The sequence below is a fragment of the Mesoplodon densirostris genome, chromosome 6 (assembly GCF_025265405.1).
Source record: "Mesoplodon densirostris isolate mMesDen1 chromosome 6, mMesDen1 primary haplotype, whole genome shotgun sequence".
Classification (NCBI taxonomy): Eukaryota; Metazoa; Chordata; class Mammalia; order Artiodactyla; family Ziphiidae; genus Mesoplodon; species Mesoplodon densirostris.
Genome location: NC_082666.1, coordinates 26,698,580 through 26,718,773, shown reverse-complemented (window position 1 = coordinate 26,718,773; position 20,194 = coordinate 26,698,580). Strand labels below are relative to the sequence as shown.

The following is a 20,194-nucleotide window of genomic DNA, read 5'->3' as shown; positions in this document are numbered from 1 at the left end:
CTGACTTACTTCACTTGGTATGATAATCTCTAGGTTTATTCATGTTGCTGCAAATGGCATTATTTCATTCTTTTTTATGGCTGAGTAGTATAGAAAAAACCCTAATGACTCCATAAAAAAACTACTAGAAATGATAAATGAATTCACCAAGGTAGCAGGATACAAGATTAGCATACAGAAATCTGTTGCATTTCTTTACAATAACAATGAAATATCAGAAAGTAAAAAAACAATCCCTTTTAAAATCACATCAAAAAAACACAAAACCTTAGGAATAAACCTGACCAAGGAGGTGAAAGAATTGTATGCTGAGAACTATAAAACACTGATAAAGGAAACTGAAGATGATGCAAAGAAATGTAAAGATATCCCGTGTTCTTCGACTGGAGAAATTAATATTGTTAAAATGGCCATATACCCAAGGTAATCTACAGATTTAATACTATCCTTATCAAATTACCCATGACATTTTTCACAGACCTACAACAAATAATCCTGAAATTTATATGGAATCATAAAAGACCCAGAATTGCCAAAGCAATCCTGAAGAAAAAGAACAAAGCAGGAGGCATAACCTTCCCAGACTTCAGACAATACTACAAAGCTACAGTAATCAAAACAGTGTGGTACTGGCACCAAAAAAAGACATATGGATCAATGCAACAGAAAAGAGAGCCCCGAAATAAACCCACACACCTACAGTCAATCTTCGACAAAGGAGGCAAGAATATACAATGGGAAAAAGACAGTTTCTTCAGTGAGTGGTGCTGGGAAAGTTGGGCAGCTGCATGTGAATCAATGAAGTTAGAACACATCCTCTCACCATACACAAAAATAAACTCAAAATGGCTTAAAGACTTAAATACAAGACTAACCCCCGAAAACTCCTAGAAGAGAACACAGACAAAATATTCTCTGACATAAATTGTGGCAAAGTTTTCTTTCTAGGTCAGTATCCTAAGGCAATTGAAATAAAAGCAAAAATAAACAAACAAGACCTAATCAAACTTATAAACTTTTGCACAGCAAAGGAAACCATAAATAAAAATGAAAAGACAACCTATGGATTGGGAGAAAATATTTGCAAACAATGCAACCAACAAGGGATTAATTTCCAAAATATAAAACAGCTCATACAACTCAATAACAAAAAAACAATCCAATCCAAAAATGGGCAGACGACCTAAACACATTTCTCCAAAGAAGACATGCAGATGGCCAATAGGCACACGAAAAGATGCTCAATATCGCTAATTATTAGAGAAATGCAAATCAAAACTACAATGGAGTACCACCTCACACCAGTCAGAATGGCCATCATTAAAAGGTCTACAAATAACAAATACTGTAGAGGGTGTAGAAAAGGGAACCCTCCTATACTGCTGGTGGGAATGTAAATTGGTACAGCCACTCTAGAAAACAGTATGGAAGTTCCTCAAAACACTGAAAACAGAGTTGCCATATGATCCAGCAATCCCACACCTCTGCATATATCTGAAGAAAACTGTAATTTGAAAAGACACATTCACCCCAATGTTCATAGCAGCACTATTTACAATAGCCAAGACATGGAAGCAACCTAAATGCCCATCGACATAACATCATGTCACCTGCATACACTGACAATTTTACCTCTTCTCTTCCAATTTGGATATGTTTTATTTCTTTGTCGTGGCTGGGCCTTCCAATGCTATGTTGATTAGAAGTGGTGAGAGTGGGCATCCTTGTCTTATTCCAGATTTTAGTGGGAAGGCTTTCAGCTTTTCACGGCTGAGTATTATGTTGGCTGTGGTGAAAAACTTATATGGTAAAAGACCAAACTTTTTCAGGATATGGCTCCAGACGGCAAAAGTACTAGAGGGAAGTTATTAAGGGTAGAGTTCACTTTACATAAGAAAAAACTTCTAAGAGTTAGAGCCTCCAAATGGAATGGTTGTATCCCTGCACTGTTATTGTTCAAAAAGAAGCAAAAGACCATCTATTTGAGAAGTTGGTGCAAGAGTAGAAGGATTAGATTAGTAGGCCTCCTAAGTCCTTTCCAATTCCAATTCTGAGATTGTGTGATCTAGGAACTTCTTCTAATTTAAAGCCAGATGTCAGGGAAACCATAACTCAAAGATGTACAACCCGTAAATCATGGTTTGATCAGGAACAATGAACTAAAACCCAGACAGAAGCATACGCAGAAACAGACTTGCACCTGTACACACACACACACACCCACACACACACACACCCACACACACACACCTCTTCCCAAAATTCCTGGGAAGGAAAAATAAGAATAACTTATAAAAATAATGACAAAATCTGTTCCATCTTTCCCACCAAATCTACTTTATGTTCCCTAGTCTATCTTAATAGTATCACTGGCTACCCGATTATGCAGAATAAAGCCTTAATGTTCATTTTCTTTGACTCTTCCATCTTCCTCCAATTCCTACTAAGTCTACCCCAGAAATACCTCTCAGCTGTCTTTTATCTTTATACTTGTATTGCCATGCTCTCAGTTAAACACCTGCAATTGATTCCTAAGGTCCTTCCACCTATAATCTCCTCCTCCCTAGGGCTATTATTCACACTGCTAACAGTGATCTTTCTGAAGCACAGGCTATCACATCACTCTAATCTGCTCAAAAATCTGCTGGCTCCTTGATAGCTACAAAGTAAAGTTCAAATTCTTTGGTATGGCCTTCAACGGCATCTCAATCTCCTTGCTTAGTTTGCCCATGGTATCTTATGCTTTGGTTACACTGTAGTTCTTGTCATTCCTGAAAGGCTATACCCTTCTCTATTCCATGTTTTTGTTTAGATGTCTTCAAATGCACCCCCTCATTCCCTCCTGTGGAAATTTTACTCATTTTCTAAGGCTCAAGCAAATGCTACCTATCTTGTGACACTATCCTTAATGCTTCTATGTCACAACCCCTGGCTCCCTCTCTTGGAATTAAACAATTCTCCTTGGAGCCAATAATACTTCTTTTCACACCTTATTTTTTTTTTTTTTCGGTACGCGGGCCTCTCACTGCTGTGGCCTCTCCCGTTGTGGAGCACAGGCTCCGGACGCGCAGGCCCAGCGGCCATGGCTCACGGGGCCAGCCACTCCGCGGCACGTGGGACCCTCCTGGACCGGGGCACGAACCCGCGTCCCCTGCATCGGCAGGCGGACTCCCAACCACTGCGCCACCAGGGACGCCCTTCACACCTTATTTTTGCATTTAACAATAATGCTTGAAATTTCAGTTTTGGGTGGGTCCCAGCTTATGGCGACCCACTGTAAATCCTTAAAGGCAGACAGCAGGCTTCATTTCTATATCCAACCTTGTCAGAACCCCAATACCAAGTACCTTTCTTATAAAAAGTGCTTAATAAAATTTTTTTTAATTGAACTGGGATTTGAAGACAGTTAAGACTTCTGTCCATGGCTCAATACCCGTCTTAAAAATTGTAAATTCGGGACTTCCCTGGTGGCGCAGTGGTTAAGAATCTGCCAATGCAGGGGACACGGGTTTGAGCCCTGGTCCGGGAAGATCCCACATGCTGCAGAGCAACTAAGCCCGTGCGCCACAACCACTGAGCCCACGTGCCACAACTGCCAAAGCCCACGTGCCTAGAGCCCATGGTCTGCAACAAGAGAAGCCACTGCAATGAGAAGCCTGCGCACCGCAATGAAGAGTAGCCCCCGGTCGTCACAACTAGAGAAAGCCCGCGCGCAGCAACGAAGACCCAACACAGCCAAAAATAAAAAATTAATTAATTTTAAAAAAAGAATAAGGAGGCTTAATTTTTTAAAAATCGTAAATTCTATTAAAATTCTAATCAGAAGCCTAGTGATTGATAAAAGTCTCTTATCCTATTAATCTAACATCTCTGAGCCAAAAACAGTTATATACTTACATTCACTAGGAGAGAGAAATCAGTGACCAGTTGGCTAAGTTCAATTAAGTCCTTAAAAAGAAAGAGAAAGAGGAAGTTACTTACTTTCATACCTCACAGCTACCAAAGGAAAATCATTTTTAACATACCGCTTCTAAGGTTTCCCATGATTCTGCAGCATTTTGATCTCGAGGAATTTCAGGCAACACATATATCTGAGTCATACTCTGAGGATCAGCTTCATCTTCAGTAGTGTGAAATGTTCCTGGATGAACACAGCCTCATGTTTAGAGTTTATCTGCTTTGTTAGAAAGACGGTAGAATGAATCAATTCCATAAAACAACTACCATGTGAAAGGCTTACTAACAGAATTCAGGCTAAAAGTAAATTGGTTATATATCTATGGGCAAGTTAGTTAACAAATATTTTTCCTTAATTATTTTACAAAGTCATCTTAAAAAATTGCTACAAATACAACTTACCCAATCTGAATAACTAGGGCTAGATGTGGAAGTAGCACAAAGTAGAACTATTCTATTTGGCCAATGTTCTATGAAGAGATACCCAGTAGATATGTTTAACACTTTTCATTGCTAAATCATTAACATTTCTTTGGCTATTTTAGTAATAAACATCAGATTCACAAGATTTTAAAAGTAGGGAACTGATGTATTTTTAGCAATGAAAATCAGTCATTTTTGGTAACAATAAATTTGTCATCAAACTAACGTCTCTTACCATATGTATCTTTTTGTACATATTGCCATCCTTCTTCTCCTCAGAGTAATTTTTCTGGCCCATGCCTCCATTGCTTCTATGTCATTTCTGGATTTTAAAAAGTCATCAACCCATTAAGGCTTTCCTCATTAAACACTGCTATAAAGATGAATTAATTTATACTCCAAACTCCACCTCCAAGTCTTTCTTATTTCCTTCTATTGGTTTTACCAATCCATTCATTAAACTGATATTTATAAAATGCCTACTATATGCCAATCAGTGTGCTAAGGTAAATCACAAGACATCTCCAAGTCATAGTGGTTAGGGGTATGGGCCTAGTCAGAAAGACCTGGGTTAGAATCCTAGTTTGGCTATTTACTAGCTCTTTGACTTGGGAAGGTATTTCACCTCTTTGACTTATTTTCCTCATTTGTAAAATGAGGTGGTATTTATTTTGCACTGTGGCTGGCTTATCTATTAAGAACAAGTGGTTAATAGTTACTATTACTGTCACTGCTACTGCTGCTATTGTTAATGGAACTTACTGTATAATGTGTGATATAGACATGTTAACAGGCAAGTTCAGTACAGTCTGATAAGAACTATGATATGGGTAAGCATGGAATGCTATGTGAGCACCAAAGAAAGGTATTTAACCTAGACTTGTGGAGGAAGAGTGGTCTGAGAAGGTTCTGAAGCTGAAGCCTGAGGATGAACAGAAATTATATAGCTGAACTGGGGCAATGGTAGAGGAGGAAGGAGAAAGTATTCAGGCCAGGGAGAACAATATTTGCATAAGTTTGGGAACTGAAAGGAGTCAGTATAACTGAAGCATAGACTATGACAAGAGAAAGCAAAGGCTGAGGCTGGAAATCTAAGATGACATCATTTATGGCACTGTAAACTATATTAAAGAGTTTTGTCTTTCTCTTAAGATGAATATGGAACTTTTAAAAGGAGTGGGAGACTACTGGGAAGCTGAGGGTGCCATATCAGATTTCAGATTTAGAAAGGTAACCACAGCTGTAGTGTGAACAAAAGATTAAGGATGGAGTTGAAAGGTGAAAACTTAAAGAGTGAAAAACCAGTTGGGAGGCTTTTCAATGTGTCTGGTGCAAAATGATGATGGTGTGCTCTAGGATAGTGGCAGTGGAAATGGATAGAAGAGATCTGAAGGTCTACTTCCCTTTGTCTTCCTTACTGCAAGCTCAAAACACCTTCCACTTTAATATTTTCTGAGCACCCATTATGTATTGTGTTGAGTACCAGGGATAAAAAAGTGAATACAAAGTAGCTGCTCTCAAGGAACTTATATTCTAGCAGAGAAGACATACAAAGAGACAATCCTAAAACAATAAAAGAGTGCACTGATATCTAGATAAATATAGATACATATAGTATTTATGGCACTTTCAAGCTGGGGGTGGCATCTGACCTAGTTTGGTGTGGTGTGCACCAAACTAAAAAGGGTGATCTTTTCTACTAGCCTAAGAAGATAGGAATAGAAATTCTAGGTGGAGAGACCAGCATGAAAAAGGTCCTCTAAAAAAAAAAAAACAAAAAAACCCCCAATATAGCTTAATATAAAATCAGCAGTCTGGTCTTGCCAAAGCATAAAGTAAAAGACATACAATATAAAAGTGGTATTTTATAAAACTGCACTATTTTATGTTCAAAATTTGAGAATGTTTTACCTCTTGAGGAAAAAAACCCATTTGAATTGTTTAGGAAGGGCACAGTCAGTTGATTAAAAGTTAATTTGTAGGCTTATTAGAACTGACAGTGTTCTTTTAATTTTGAATCTTCACTGAAATGAGTACATTTCCCTACCTTAAAGGAAGAGCAAAAACATCAAAAACAAAATATGTTTTACATTACAACATATAGCAAATATCCAACATTTTAAAAGCTCTGATTTTTACAAATGCTTAAAAGAGTTATTTACCCTATGTCTTAAGTTATCACATAAAAATACTTCTCACTTCAAAGTAATTAATTACTCTAAGATCTTTCTTCTACTTAATATTGCTTTTGTAATAAGAGCTCCCAACTTCTTTAATAGGATGATGAATAATGATAACTGTTATCATTAACAGATCAAATGTAAAGCAGAACTTTATAAACATAACACCACTCAAAAGATTTTTTTAAGCCATAATCTTCATTCTGTTAGAGAAGATTCCAATGAAATATGCCAGGATATATAACAAAATAATTATTATTATCTTGATTACATAAATTCTTGATCTAAAAAATGAAGGGATGGGAAATGTTTGACATTTGAAGCAAACACAAAAGATTTCTCTCAGTGAAAAAATAAAAAATGTTTAAGTCATTTATGTTTCACTTGAAACCAAACTGCGTATGCATCTTAGTTCAAATGGAGTCTTAGAACAAAGAAATCTGTTCTCTTCCATGGAAAATCCTGCTGTAAACTTACAACTCGGAACATCACTAATCAATTCGAGGCGTGACTAACAATTGAGAAAGGAATCTTTTAATTTCTACAACTTCCGTAATTCATTTATTCCAGCTTGTATTAAAAATCACTATATCTCAGTGATCATCCATTGACTTTGAACTTTTACAAGTTGCTACAGACATGATGAGGCAAAACACAGAGATAGATTATAGCTGCAGGAAAGATGGCTGAAGAGTTCTTATCCTGTCCACAGAAGTCAAAATTGCTATTGTTTTACAGGACATAACAATCTCAGTTCCATCCACTTGCAAACAACTGCAAGTGTAAAGGGCACATGGACTATACGTACCGCTCACCAGTGTTTTTCAAATTCTGTTTATAAAACATTATTGACTATAAACTCAAATAAACATTAAGATATTTTTAGTTCATGTGAAAAATAAGCTTAATAACATGGACATAAGACTTCTCCCTTCTCTCTAGGTGTCTAAACATATTCTCTCTCTGCCCCCCCACCTTTCTCCATACATCACGAAGGGCAATGATTCTAGTAAGAATTACAACACATATTTAAGGAATTTCTACTAAATTTTACTATATTAGAAAAAGTTCCATTATAAATCCAAGTTAATTCAAAAGCATTTCCTAAATTCTTTCATGTTCTAACAGCTTTAACATAGTGACATTATTTTACTGATCATCTACATAAACCTACCCATCGAAATAAGATGACTTCTAAGTCATGGCTTAACTAAGCTGCAGAGGAGAATTTTTAAGAATATTAAAACCAATACAAAATACACCTTCTGAATAATATACAAAAGCATCTACATGATTTACAAAACTGTTCAATACAAGTGTATATATATACCTGTAATAAAATCTAATATTTCATTAAATTCAATATGCTGGTCTGAAGTTCCCAGCAGTTTAAAAGGTTGGATTCTTTCCTTTTGTGAATATTTGTTTAAAATGTAATAAGATTCTGTTTCTAATGCACTGATGAAGTGTGTGTGCTGGATGGGGAGTAAGAAAGAAAGATAGAGAGAAGCACTGGTTTGCTCTGTATGCCTTGATACACCTTTCTAAATACAAAACAAATGTGTAGGCCCATCACTTCTCTTGGTGGGAGGCAATATGCTAAAAATGAACTAGACACACAGGAGAGAAAGAAGGGAGTTTCTCAGATCAAGCAAGATCGGCAGAGAAGATTTGCTTTAGGAACTCTCAGAATCTGGACAAAAGAAACAGCAAAATCATCACAGCTTCCCCCTAAACTTAATAAGCTTCTTTCATTCTCCAGAGAACATAAAACATTCTATTCTACTTGTTATTTCTATCTGTAAATGAAAAACTATTTTTGTATTTTGATCTCAGTCATGGAAATGTGGCAACATTGCTCCTGAATCTCGATGTCTCCAACCAATTTATTTATAATCAGATTGAATTTTTAAAGGAAAAAGTATTTGAAGGCACTTAATTTCTGTGCAAATCAAACACATATTTTCTGTATAGGCTGTCATTACTATTATGAGTGCCTAAAGCAAAAATAAGAAAAAAAGAGAGCACAGGATAAAAACATGTAGAATGACAGAAAAGAGTCTACAGCTAGAAGACCACACATGGAGCAAACCCAGTTCTTACCCCACTATTAAAGTCTTATGTATTAGTTGCTCTCTTTTCGTTATTCTTCTTCTTTCCCACCCTCTCAATTACTTGTTATTAATATTTATGGATTTAACACAACCTAGTAGAAACTTCACATTTGGTGAAATCAGGCATTGGGTGAGACAGTTAATTTTAACTGCTTAATGTTGGCAATGGATTCAAAGTCAAAGCACAATCTGACCAGCAGACAGTTCAGAATTTGAAACTATACACACTGTTTTAGGTTTAATTTAGGTATCTGATTTTATAAATAGAATGACTGTTTTAATTAAATCAGCACTAGATGCAGAGATTTAATTTTGTAGTTTCTCTCAGTGGCAAGTGATTAGCTCTTTAGCTAATTTGGTATTCCATGAATTGAGAAGTTTGAGAACCAACAGAGTTGGAAAATAAATTTTACCTATTTCTTCTCCCTCATCCTCTGGCTCTGCCCCAATCTTCTTCACTTCCTCCGTACACATGCTTCCTCAAATTTTGCCAACATTTCTTTTTTAACACCAGTCAGCTCCCTACAGAGAAAGTTAATTGCCAGCAAACTGGGTAAACTACCTTTTTCTAATAATCACCCAATTCCTCTGATGACATATAAATCCAAATTTGTTGAGCCCAAACAATCCTACTGCTAGAAACACAAACAATGCAATACTAAAATGCAAATTAAAGCTAGAATACTTAAACAGAACTCAAAATTTTTGTTTTCTAGGGAATTGCTGGTGATAGCAATTCAAAACTAAATAGCAGGGCTTCCCTGGTGGCGCAGTGGTTGAGAGTCCACCTGCCGATGCAGGGGACACGGGTTCGTGCCCCGGTCCGGGAAGATCCCACATGCCGCGGAGGGGCTAGGCCCGTGAGCCATGGCCGCTGAGCCTGCGCGTCCGGAGCCTGTGCTCCGCAACGGGAGAGGCCACAACAGTGAGAGGCCCGCATACCGAAAAAAAAACAAAAAAAACAAACAAAACAAACTAAATAGCAGAAGAGACTGATGCCAGTGACTGTTTCCAGAAAATCCAACATTATCAGTGTTATTACTGTCATCACAACTGTCACAATGTCTGGTAGATAAGATGACTCCTTAATCTCATGGAACTTATAAGGCCCAGTTTCTCTATACACAAACATAAAGTATAGGTTTGCACTACATGGTAAGAACAGCATTCAGCTGCATCATTATGAAGGTGATAATTACATATGAACAAGATGATGCAAACAGTAACTACAAACTATCAAAAAGCATTCGTCCCAAACACTCTTCGACCAAGGTTGAGTGCTAACATTTTCTTCTCCCCAGAACAACACTTAAGGCAGTGTTGCTAGGTAGTGGTTATCGACAGAGTGAAGTGATTAGACCACATCTGAAATTATAAAATTGTCTCTAAAAAGATGTTTATTCATTCATATTTCTAAAACATTTATTAATGGTCCACTATGTGCCAAGTACTATGTATTATGTGCTTAGGTACTAAGGAGGCAATAAAAGCAAGATTACCCAGAAACTCTGCATGATGGCCTAAATGTTTCTTCTATATTTTACAAAAATTTCCCTGTAAAACTGGATCATTAGCACTGAAAATACAGCGTTAAAAATAATCTGGTTTTGGAGACAGGGAGTGATACAGGAGCCTCCTAACTCCTAGGTAAATAAAAAGAGGAAAACAGGTCAGCTGTAACATCTCTCAGATTGTATTCTAATTTGTAATTTATTTATACTGCATCTTTTCCATAAAGTTTTAAGGTGGCTTAGAACACATATAAACTGTAACAAGATGGCATAAATTAAAAAGAGAAACTCTAAAACAAAAACGGAAATACAAGGACAGCAATTATAAAACAAAGCCAAGAAAGTTCAAAATTTGGGCTTTTGCAAATTAAAAAATTTAGATTTAAGTATTCCAGTAAACAATTCAAGTAGAGAAATCTTATTAGTTATGCCATTCAATACCCAGAAGAATAAAAAAGATTAATTGGGGCTTCCCTGGTGGTGCAGTGGTTGGGAGTCCGCCTGCCGATGCAGGGGACACGGGTTCGTGCCCCAGTCCAGGAAGATCCCACATGCTGCGGAGCAGCTGGGCCTGTGAGCCATGGCCGCTGAGCCTGCGCGTCCAGAGCCTGTGCTCCACAACGCGAGAGACCACAACAGTGAGAGGCCCGCGTACCGCAAAAAAAAAAAAAAAAAAAAAAAAAAAAAAAAGATTAATTGCTTTGAAGTACTACTACCTATTAAACCAAGAATTGTTTTCAGGGTTCCTTACACAGACATTATACAATGCAATCAACAATTATCAATTACATCCTTAGAAGAGTTATCATGACAAGTTTCATTGGCCTCTTTCTTAGAGTATCACTTCATAAAAGTTAATGGCATGACCCCCAATGCAGACTTTTCTGGGAGACAGATCTAACATGCCCTCTGAAAACCAGAATGCCTAAGAAAGAAGCATGCCTACCTAGGCCACCCCTGTACCTGGAGATGAGGGAGGAGTACTCTGCAGACAAGGATGACATTCTCCTTAGGAAACATTTTAAAATTTATTTTTAATATATGCACAAATAGGTACTTGAAGCCTTTAAGTTCCTCACCATACAGCATAGCCTCAATTTTTTTACCCTGTAAAACTTTTAGGATATGCATTTCCAAGCACACTCAGGGTCCAAGAATTCAGCATACTGGACTAGGAGGTGATCCCTGGAGATTTATATATAATCTGCAATATCAATACAATGAGGTAAACTTAATTAACTGCATTACTATACTATGATCAAGAATAAGACTTAGTACATTACCACCAACAGTCATGGATCTGGTCAAAGAAGGCTGTAATAAAGTTTCTTCATCATTAAATTGTTTCTTAAGTTCTTCTACAGATTCCAGATGGAGTTGAAGAAATTCTGCTGTTGCTGCTGATGCTTCTTCTTTAACAGGATCTATCATTCTCTTCAGAAGTCCAAGGTCATCCTTTTGGACTTTCAAACAAAGTTTCTCCATTTCTCGGATATTGGAGCGGAGTTGCTGTAAAAAAAAAAAAATCATTAAAGCCACCATCTCTTAATATAAAATATCTTTATTTTCAGAGGTAATTTGTGATAATGGCTTTCAATGGAAATCAGAAGTATTCTCTACAACATACAGTATGTATTAATACGTTTCTGTTTTTTCATATCTCTGGCCAAATCCAGCTTCTTTAGAGCTCACATCCTCATACTCTGAATTTATTTAGCATTTTTTCCTTCATTAAATGTGATTATTACAAAGGTAACAAATGCTCTTCACAATAAATGAAACACTGCAGAAACACATCAAGAAAAACTTAATGACTTTTTATTTTATATTGGAGTATAGCTGATTAACAATGTTGTGTTAGTTTTCCCCACTTCACCAATCCTACCAATTCTCTTAACTCAGTCCTTTCACATACTTATTGCTCATACAAACATTAGCATATACAGCTTTTCTTTTTATAAAAAATGAATTACATTATGCACAATAATCTACAATTGACAAACTTCCAGTCCCCAACTTAACAATATCATAATGGATATCCCTCCTGGTCAATGACTGTACCATATTCCATAGTACTGATGTAGTATAATTTATTCGATCACTCCTCCAGTGATTAAAATCATTCATGTTGTTTCCAGTTTTTAGTTATTACAAACTATGAAACAAATGTACTAGACTATAAACCCTAATATATGGTAACAGTATATATTAGTGTTCTAGCATATACTATTATACTACATTTTGTAGGAATGATTCCCCAAAGTTAGAGTACTCTCTCAAATGATAATATGTATTTTTATTTCAATAGCTATTATCAGTTCTTCCTCAAAAGGCTTAACAACTCACACTACCACTAAAGTCTGAGTTTCCATTTCCCCATATACTGCCAGTACTACATGTTATCTCACTGTTGTTTTACTTTGAATTGCTCTCTGAAGTTGCTAGATTTTTATGAAATGACTTTCTCTGCTGTTAAAAATCACCTGTTTGCATAATTTATAAATTTTTCTCGAATGTATTGATATAATAAATTATGCGCAAATTTCATGGTATAGAGCCATTTTAATATTTCTGAGATAGACCCTCCTTGGTCAATATATACAATTTTTTAATACACTGTGGGATTCAATTTGCTAATATTTTATTTGGAATTTTAGTACATCTGTGTGAGTATATGAATGTGTGTGTGTGTGCATGGATGCATACATGAATAGTGTGTGTGTCTATACTATCTTCACTAGGTTTAAACGTATTCTAACAGGTTTAAGTTTGTGCTAGCTTCATAAAATAAACTGGGGAGCTTTTCATCTTTTTCAATGGTCTAGACTTTGAAAAACATAAAAACCAATTCTTCTTTTACAATTAAACAGAGCTTGTAAGAATGATCTATATATGATGCTTATTTTAAAATTACAGATCTCTAGTCATATAATATTTTAAATTCTTTTCCCCTAATGTACTTTCACAGACACTAATGCAAATCCTGTACAGTAGACAGAAAAGTATTGATTTCTTCAATTTTTCAAGTGCCTACTATGAGTGAAATGATATAGTCCATATTATTACATTCCACATTATTACACATAGAGAAATAAAAACAAAATTTGTTCAGGGGCTTCCCTGGTGGCGCAGTGGTTGGAAGTCCACCTGCCAATGCAGGGGACACTGGTTCGTGCCCCAGTCTGGGAAGATCCCACATGCCGTGGAGCGGCTGGGCCCGTGAGCCATGGCCGCTGAGCCTGCGCGTCCAGAGCCTGTGCTCCGCAACGGGAGAGGCCACAACAGTGAGAGGCCCGCGTACCACACACAAAAAAAATTTGTTCAGGACTTACTTAATTATCTAGCAGCAAAGCTCAGGTTAAAACCCAGGTATTCTTACAAGTCCAGAAACCTTTCTATTAAACTATAACCATGATTCCTAGCTATACGGTACCTTAATACAATCTAAAGTATCTATTGTATTCTTAAAATTAAAGCTAATTCTGAAAAAAAAAAAAAGTTTAGCTACCACCTAAAGCATCTTGTAAGATTCTGTGGGTGAATCAAAAAGTTATACCTCTATCCTATCATGACTCTATACTTCATTTAACTTTATGTCCACTCTTATCATCCCCACGTGCTCTGGGAAACCTAAAGATAATTGGACTGTGGATTAAAAATATGTGATACATAAGCATTTTAGATGTAAAATTCACGGAACCCTAAGGGGCTTATGTGATCATTCAATTCAACTTCACAATTTTACAATATGGAAACTAGAGTCCAGCTGAACACAGTGGCAGAATTAGGACTAGAGTCCAGTTTTCAAGTCCTGGAAAAATATTGTCTCCTACACACCACCTCTTGGCTGTGTGATTCCTTTCTGGACTACAATTAAAACTTGGTTATGTACTTGCTACATAGTTCATAGAGGTATTTTAGGCGATGTTACTTTGGAGAAGCATTAAGAAGTTTCTGCAGCTAATGAGCATTTGCCTCTGACATATTCTTCTCCTCTTACAGATGTTACATCCCCAGTCAAATTATGGTGTCTAGCTTTAAGAACTCTTTATTACTATGGGTGAAGGGAAAAATGTTAAAGGAGAGAAAGAAAATACCCATTTAACTATAAAATCTGATACTGTAATACCAAAAACACAAATAATGGCTAAATTTGTATCAACACTACTGTAAGTTGTCCATTATGCTAAGTGCTTTACCTTCTTTATCTTGTTTTACCTTCACAATTTATTTTTGAAATAGATATTACTGTTATTCTCATTCTACAGAAGAGAAAATTAAAAGCAAATTAAGAAAATATCCCAGGATTACACTTCTAGTAAAAAGTAAAGCCAGGAATCAAATTCAGGCTATAGAGCATGTGTTCTCAACAACTTTACTATATAGCTATACTATCCAAAAGAAATATAATACAAACCATAAATGCAAGCCATACACTATGTAATTTTAAATTTTCTAATAGTCACATTAAAAAAGTAAAAAGGAAGAGATGAATCAGTTTTAATACATTTTATTTAACCCAATGCATCCAAAACATTATCATTTCAACATGTAATTAATATAAAAATTATTAATGCAATATTTTACATGATTTTATTTGTAGTCAGTCTTAGAAATTTGGCATATATATTATATTCACAGCACATCTCAATTCAAACTAGCCACATTTTAAGTGCTCAACAATTATATGTGGCTAAGGGCTACTATATTGGACAGCTACTATATAGCTACAGAGTCTCTCTAAAGTTAATATGTGAAGAATATAAAGTAGGTGTTTCTGCTTCTGGCTATAGCAGGCTGGATAATTCAAAATAACCCTCCCATCAATGACTACTTAAAAAGCTGAAACCAACATAAATCACAAAACAAACCAAAAGAAAAATAAATTCAAAAGCATCAAAAAGCAAACAAGATAGCGAGAAATTTGTAGACCAAGAATTGGGCAAAGATGGAAATCCAGAGACGTGAGTCTTGAATTTAGGTCACATTTGCTTGAGGGTATCTGCTTACCAGAGTGCTTGACGGCCTCACAAATCTCAGGGTAAAATATCCAATGCCAGGACCTGCTAAGGATAAGCACTATGGTGCCTTGGGCTGGAATCTTAAAAGAATTGCACCCTAGGAGCACAGGTGATCCTGAAATAAATCAGCCCTTGCATGAACTGCAGTTTGGCTTCCTGTCTTTTGTGCAGCTAATATAAATCTTTATCTCTGAAACAGTATAAAGATAATCTTGGAAGTTAGTATCCCAGAGGCTTAGAAGAAGCAAATGAACATCCTCTCTGGAGGAAAATCATTCCTAGCTATCAATAACTTCCATAAATTATGTTTCAAATATAATGTCCACCAATCAAAGACAATCAAGCACATGAGGACATACACAACATAATGAAGAAACAGCAGAAACAACAGACAATTGAAACATCCAAAGGGACATCTAATAGGGGAATTAGCAAATGTGACTTATAAAAAACTATGGTTATTTTGTTCCAAGATATAAGTATCAAGCTTGAAAATTCAGGAGATAACCGGAAACTATAAAAAGCAAAATACAGATTTTAGAAAAGAATGAATATCATTTAAAAATAGAGTATACAATCCTTGTACACTGTTGGTGGGAATGTAATTTGGTACAGCCACTGTGAAAAACAGTATAGAGGTTTCTTAAAAAAATAAAAATAGAACTACCATATGACCCAGCAATTCCACTCCTGGATATATATCCAAAAAAACCCAAAAACATTAATTTGAAAAGATACATGCACCCCACCCAGTATTCATAGCGACGTTATTTACAACTGCCAAGATATGGACCCAAAGTAAGTGTCCATCAACAGATGAATGAATAAAGAAGGTGTGGTATATATACTTAATGCAATACCAATCAGCCATGAAAAAGACCGAATTTTTCCATTTGCAGCAACATGGATGGACTTGGAGGGCATTATGCTAAGTGAAATAAGTCAGACAGAGAAATACAAATATTGTATAACGTCACTTACATGTGGAATCTAAAAAATGAAACAGACAAATGAATATAACAAAAAAGAAGCAGACACAGATATAGAGAACAAACTAGTGATTACCATGGTAGGGGAGGGATGCGGGAACAGGAGGCACAAACTACTGGCTGTAAGATAGGCTCAAGGATGTACTGTGCAAAACAGGGTATATAGCCAATATTTTGTAATAACTGTAAATGGAAAGTAATCTTTAAAAATTGTATAAAAAATATAATGTTTTTAAAAATTAAAAAAAGACTATGCAAAAGAAAAATAATAAATGAGTTCAGCTGCATATTAGACCCAACTCAAGAACGACAGTAAACTGGAAACTAGATAGGAAGAAACTATGTAAAACTATACAAAAAAGAAACAAAGAAAGTAAAAAAAAAAATACAGAAGAGAAGGTAAGAGACATAGAGGATACAGTTAGAGAAGGGTACAGTATACATATATTTAGAATCCTAGAAGAAATGGACAGAAAATAAATTTGGATAGATAGTGACTGAGTTTCCAAAACTAAGAAAAGACATCAATCCACGTTTCAAGAAGGTCAACAAATCCTAAGAAAAGTATAGACAAAGAAAAATACACTTAGCCAAAAAAGAAAAAAAGAAGAGGTAGAGAACTGATGTCTCAAAAGGAGCTCAAAAGGAGTTAAAGACAACACAATCTCTTAAATAATAGATCCACCACCTCAGAGGAACCACAGCCAATGTTACACATGCTGTAGTTGCCCTTCAAACAAGATGCATGTTTGCCGTGTTATGTAACATCTGGTTCTCTCACCCAACATGCCTGATCCAACTTTTTTCCTTCCAATCAATTATGCCCTGTGATTTAATGTATAAATCCAAATTACATGTATCATTCATAAATATTCTAAAGGGTCTTACTTTGTTTACTATACATATCAGAATACTATACACTGCATTATAGAGTAAAAAGAAAAATTTACTTATAAAAAATGCAACCAAAATCCAAGTGTCATACCAACAAAAACACCAAATAAAACTTGAACAAAGGGGGAAAAAAGGCATTGTCACCCCCAGAAGACCAGAATAAAGACCAAAGAAACAGTAAGATTATAATTTAACTTCTTAAAGTAATAATGAAAGCCAGAAGACAGAACAATGATATATTCAAAGTATGAAAAGAAAATTCTATTAAAAGACTATATAATTCCAAAACTAACAGAGGAAAAAATGGATCAATAAAAAATACGAGATCAATCCAAAAGAAAGTGAGAGGACCGTCAAGATGGCGGAGGAGTAAGACGTGGAGATCACCTTCCTCCCCACAAATACATCAAAAATACATCTACATGTTGAACAGTTCCTACAGAACACCTACTGAATGCTGGCAGAAGACCTCAGACTTCCCAAAAGGCAAGAAACTCCCCAGGTACCTGGCCGTGTGGCTGACAGGGTCTTGGTGCTCTGGCCGGGTGTCAGGCCTAAGCCTCTGAGGTGGGAGAGCAGAGTTGAGGACACTGGACCACCAGAGACCTCCCAACCCCATGTAGTATCAATCAGTGAGAGCACTCCCAGAGATCTCTGTCTCAACGCTAAGACCCAGCTCCACTCAATGACCCGCAAGCTCCAGTGCTGGACACCCCATGCCAAACAACTAGCAAGACAGGAACACAACCCCACCCATTAGCAGAGAGGCTGCCTAAAATCATAATAAGCTCACAGACACACCAAAACACACCACTGGACGTGGTCCTGCCCACCATAAAGACAAGATCCAGCCTCATCCACCAGAACACAGGCACCAGGCCCCTCCACCAGGAACCCTACACAACCCACTGAACCAAGCTTACGCACTGGGTACAGACACAAAAAACAATGGGAACTACAAACGTGCAGCCTGCGAAAAGGAGACTCCAAACACAGTAAGCTAAGCAAAATGAGAAGACAGAGAAATACACAGCAGATGAAGGAGCAAGGTAAAAACCCACCAGACCAAACAAATGAAGAGCAAATAGGCAGTCTACCTGAAAAAGAATTCAGAGTAATGAGAGTAAAGATGATCCAAAATCTTGGAAATAGAATAGAGAAAATACAAGAAATGTTTAAAAAGGACCTAGAAGAACTAAACAGCAAACAATGATGAACAACACAATAAATGAAATTTAAAATTCTCTAGAAGGAATCAATAGCAGAATAACTGAGGCAGAAGAACGGATAAGTGACCTGGAAGATAAAATAGTGGAATAAACAGCCACAGAACAGAATAAAGAAAAAAGAATGAAAAGAATTGAGGACAGTCTGAGAGACATCTGGGACAACATTAAACACACCAACATTCGAATTATAGGGGTCCCAGAAGAAGAAGAGAAAAAGAAAGGGACTGAGAAATATTTGAAGAGATTATACTTGAAAACTGCCCTAATATGGGAAAGGGAATAGTCAGTCAAGTCCAGGAAGTGCAGAGAGTCCCATACAAGATAAATCCAAGGAGAAACACGCCAAGACACATATTAATCAAACTATCAAAAATTAAATACAAAGAAAAAATATTAAAAGCAGCAAGGAAAAGCAACAAATATCATACAAGGGAATCACCATAAGGTTAACAGCTGATCTTTTAGCAGAAATTGCAAGACAGAAGGGTGTGGCAGGACGTATTTAGAGTGATGAAAGGGAAAAATGTACAACCAAGATGACTCTACCCAGCAAGGATCTCATTCAGATTCGACAGAGAAATTAAAACCTTTACAGACAGGCAAAAGCTAAGAGAATTCAGCACCACCAAACCAGCTTTACAACAAATGCTAAAGGAACTTCTCTAGGCAGGAAACACAAGAGAAGGAAAAGACCTACAATAACAAACCCAAAACAATTAAGAAAGTGGTAATAGGAACACACATATTGATAATTACCTTAAACATAAATGGATTAAATGCTCCAACCAAAAGACAGAGACTGGCTGAATGGATACAAAAACAAGACCCATATATATGCTGTCTACAAAAGACCCACTTCAGACATAGGGACACATACCGACTGAAATTGAGGGGATGGAAAAAGATATTCCATATGGAAATCAAAACAAAGCTGGAGTAAAAATTCTCGTATCAAACAAAATAGACACTATTACAAGAGACAAAGAAGGACACTACATAATGATCAAGGGATCAATCCAAGAAGATACAACAATGGTAAATATTTATGCACCCAACATAGAAGCACCTCAATACATAAGGCAAATGCTAACAGCCATAAAAGGGGAAATCGACAGTAACACAATCATAGTAGGGGATATTAACACCCCACTTTCACCAATGGACAGATCATCCAAAATGAAAGTAAATAAGGGAACACAAGCTTTAAATTGACACATTAAACAAGATGGACTTAATTGATATTTATAGGACATTCCATCCAAAAACAACAGAATACACTTTCTTCTTAAGTGCTCATGGAACATTGGCCAGGACAGATATCTTGAGTCACAAATCAAGCCTTCGTAAATTTAAGAAAATTGAAATCATATCAAGGATCTTTTCTGACCACAAAGCTATGAGACTAGATATCAATTACAGGAAAAAAAAAAAAACTGTAAAAAGTACAAACACATGGAGGCTAAACAGTACACTACTAAATAACCAAGAGATCACTGAAGAAATCAAAGAGGAAATCCAAAAATACCTAGAAACAAATGACAATGAAAACATGACGACCCAAAACCTATAGTATGCAGAAAAAGCAGTTCTAAAAGCAAAGTTTACAGCAATACAATCCTACCTCAAGAAACAAGAAACATCTCAAATAAACAACCTAACCTTACACATAACGCAATTAGACAAATAAGAACAAAAAAACCCCAAAGTTAGCAGAAGGAAAGAAATCATAAAGATCAAATGAGAAATAAATGAAAAAGAAATGAAGGAAATGATAGCAAAGATAAATAAAAATAAAAGCTGGTTCTCTGAGAAGATAAACAAAATTGATAAACCATTATTCAGACTCATCAAGAAAAAAAAGGTAAAAGACTCAAAT

General features: G+C 36.2%; 1 protein-coding gene across 4 annotated transcripts in view; it reads right to left on the bottom strand.

The window, feature by feature from the left end:
* The window catches only part of STX17 (syntaxin 17), a 93,700-nt gene that overhangs the window by 21,459 nt on the left and 52,047 nt on the right, over positions 1 to 20,194 (bottom strand). For all 4 annotated transcript variants that reach the window (XM_060101224.1, XM_060101226.1, XM_060101223.1 and 1 more), the window contains exons 4-6: positions 11,469 to 11,694; positions 4,026 to 4,141; positions 3,898 to 3,948 (exon numbers count right to left, since the gene is read on the bottom strand). In XM_060101224.1, coding sequence (XP_059957207.1) covers positions 3,898 to 3,948; positions 4,026 to 4,141; positions 11,469 to 11,694 — 393 coding nt within the window. The remainder of the gene's footprint in view (positions 1 to 3,897; positions 3,949 to 4,025; positions 4,142 to 11,468; positions 11,695 to 20,194) is intronic.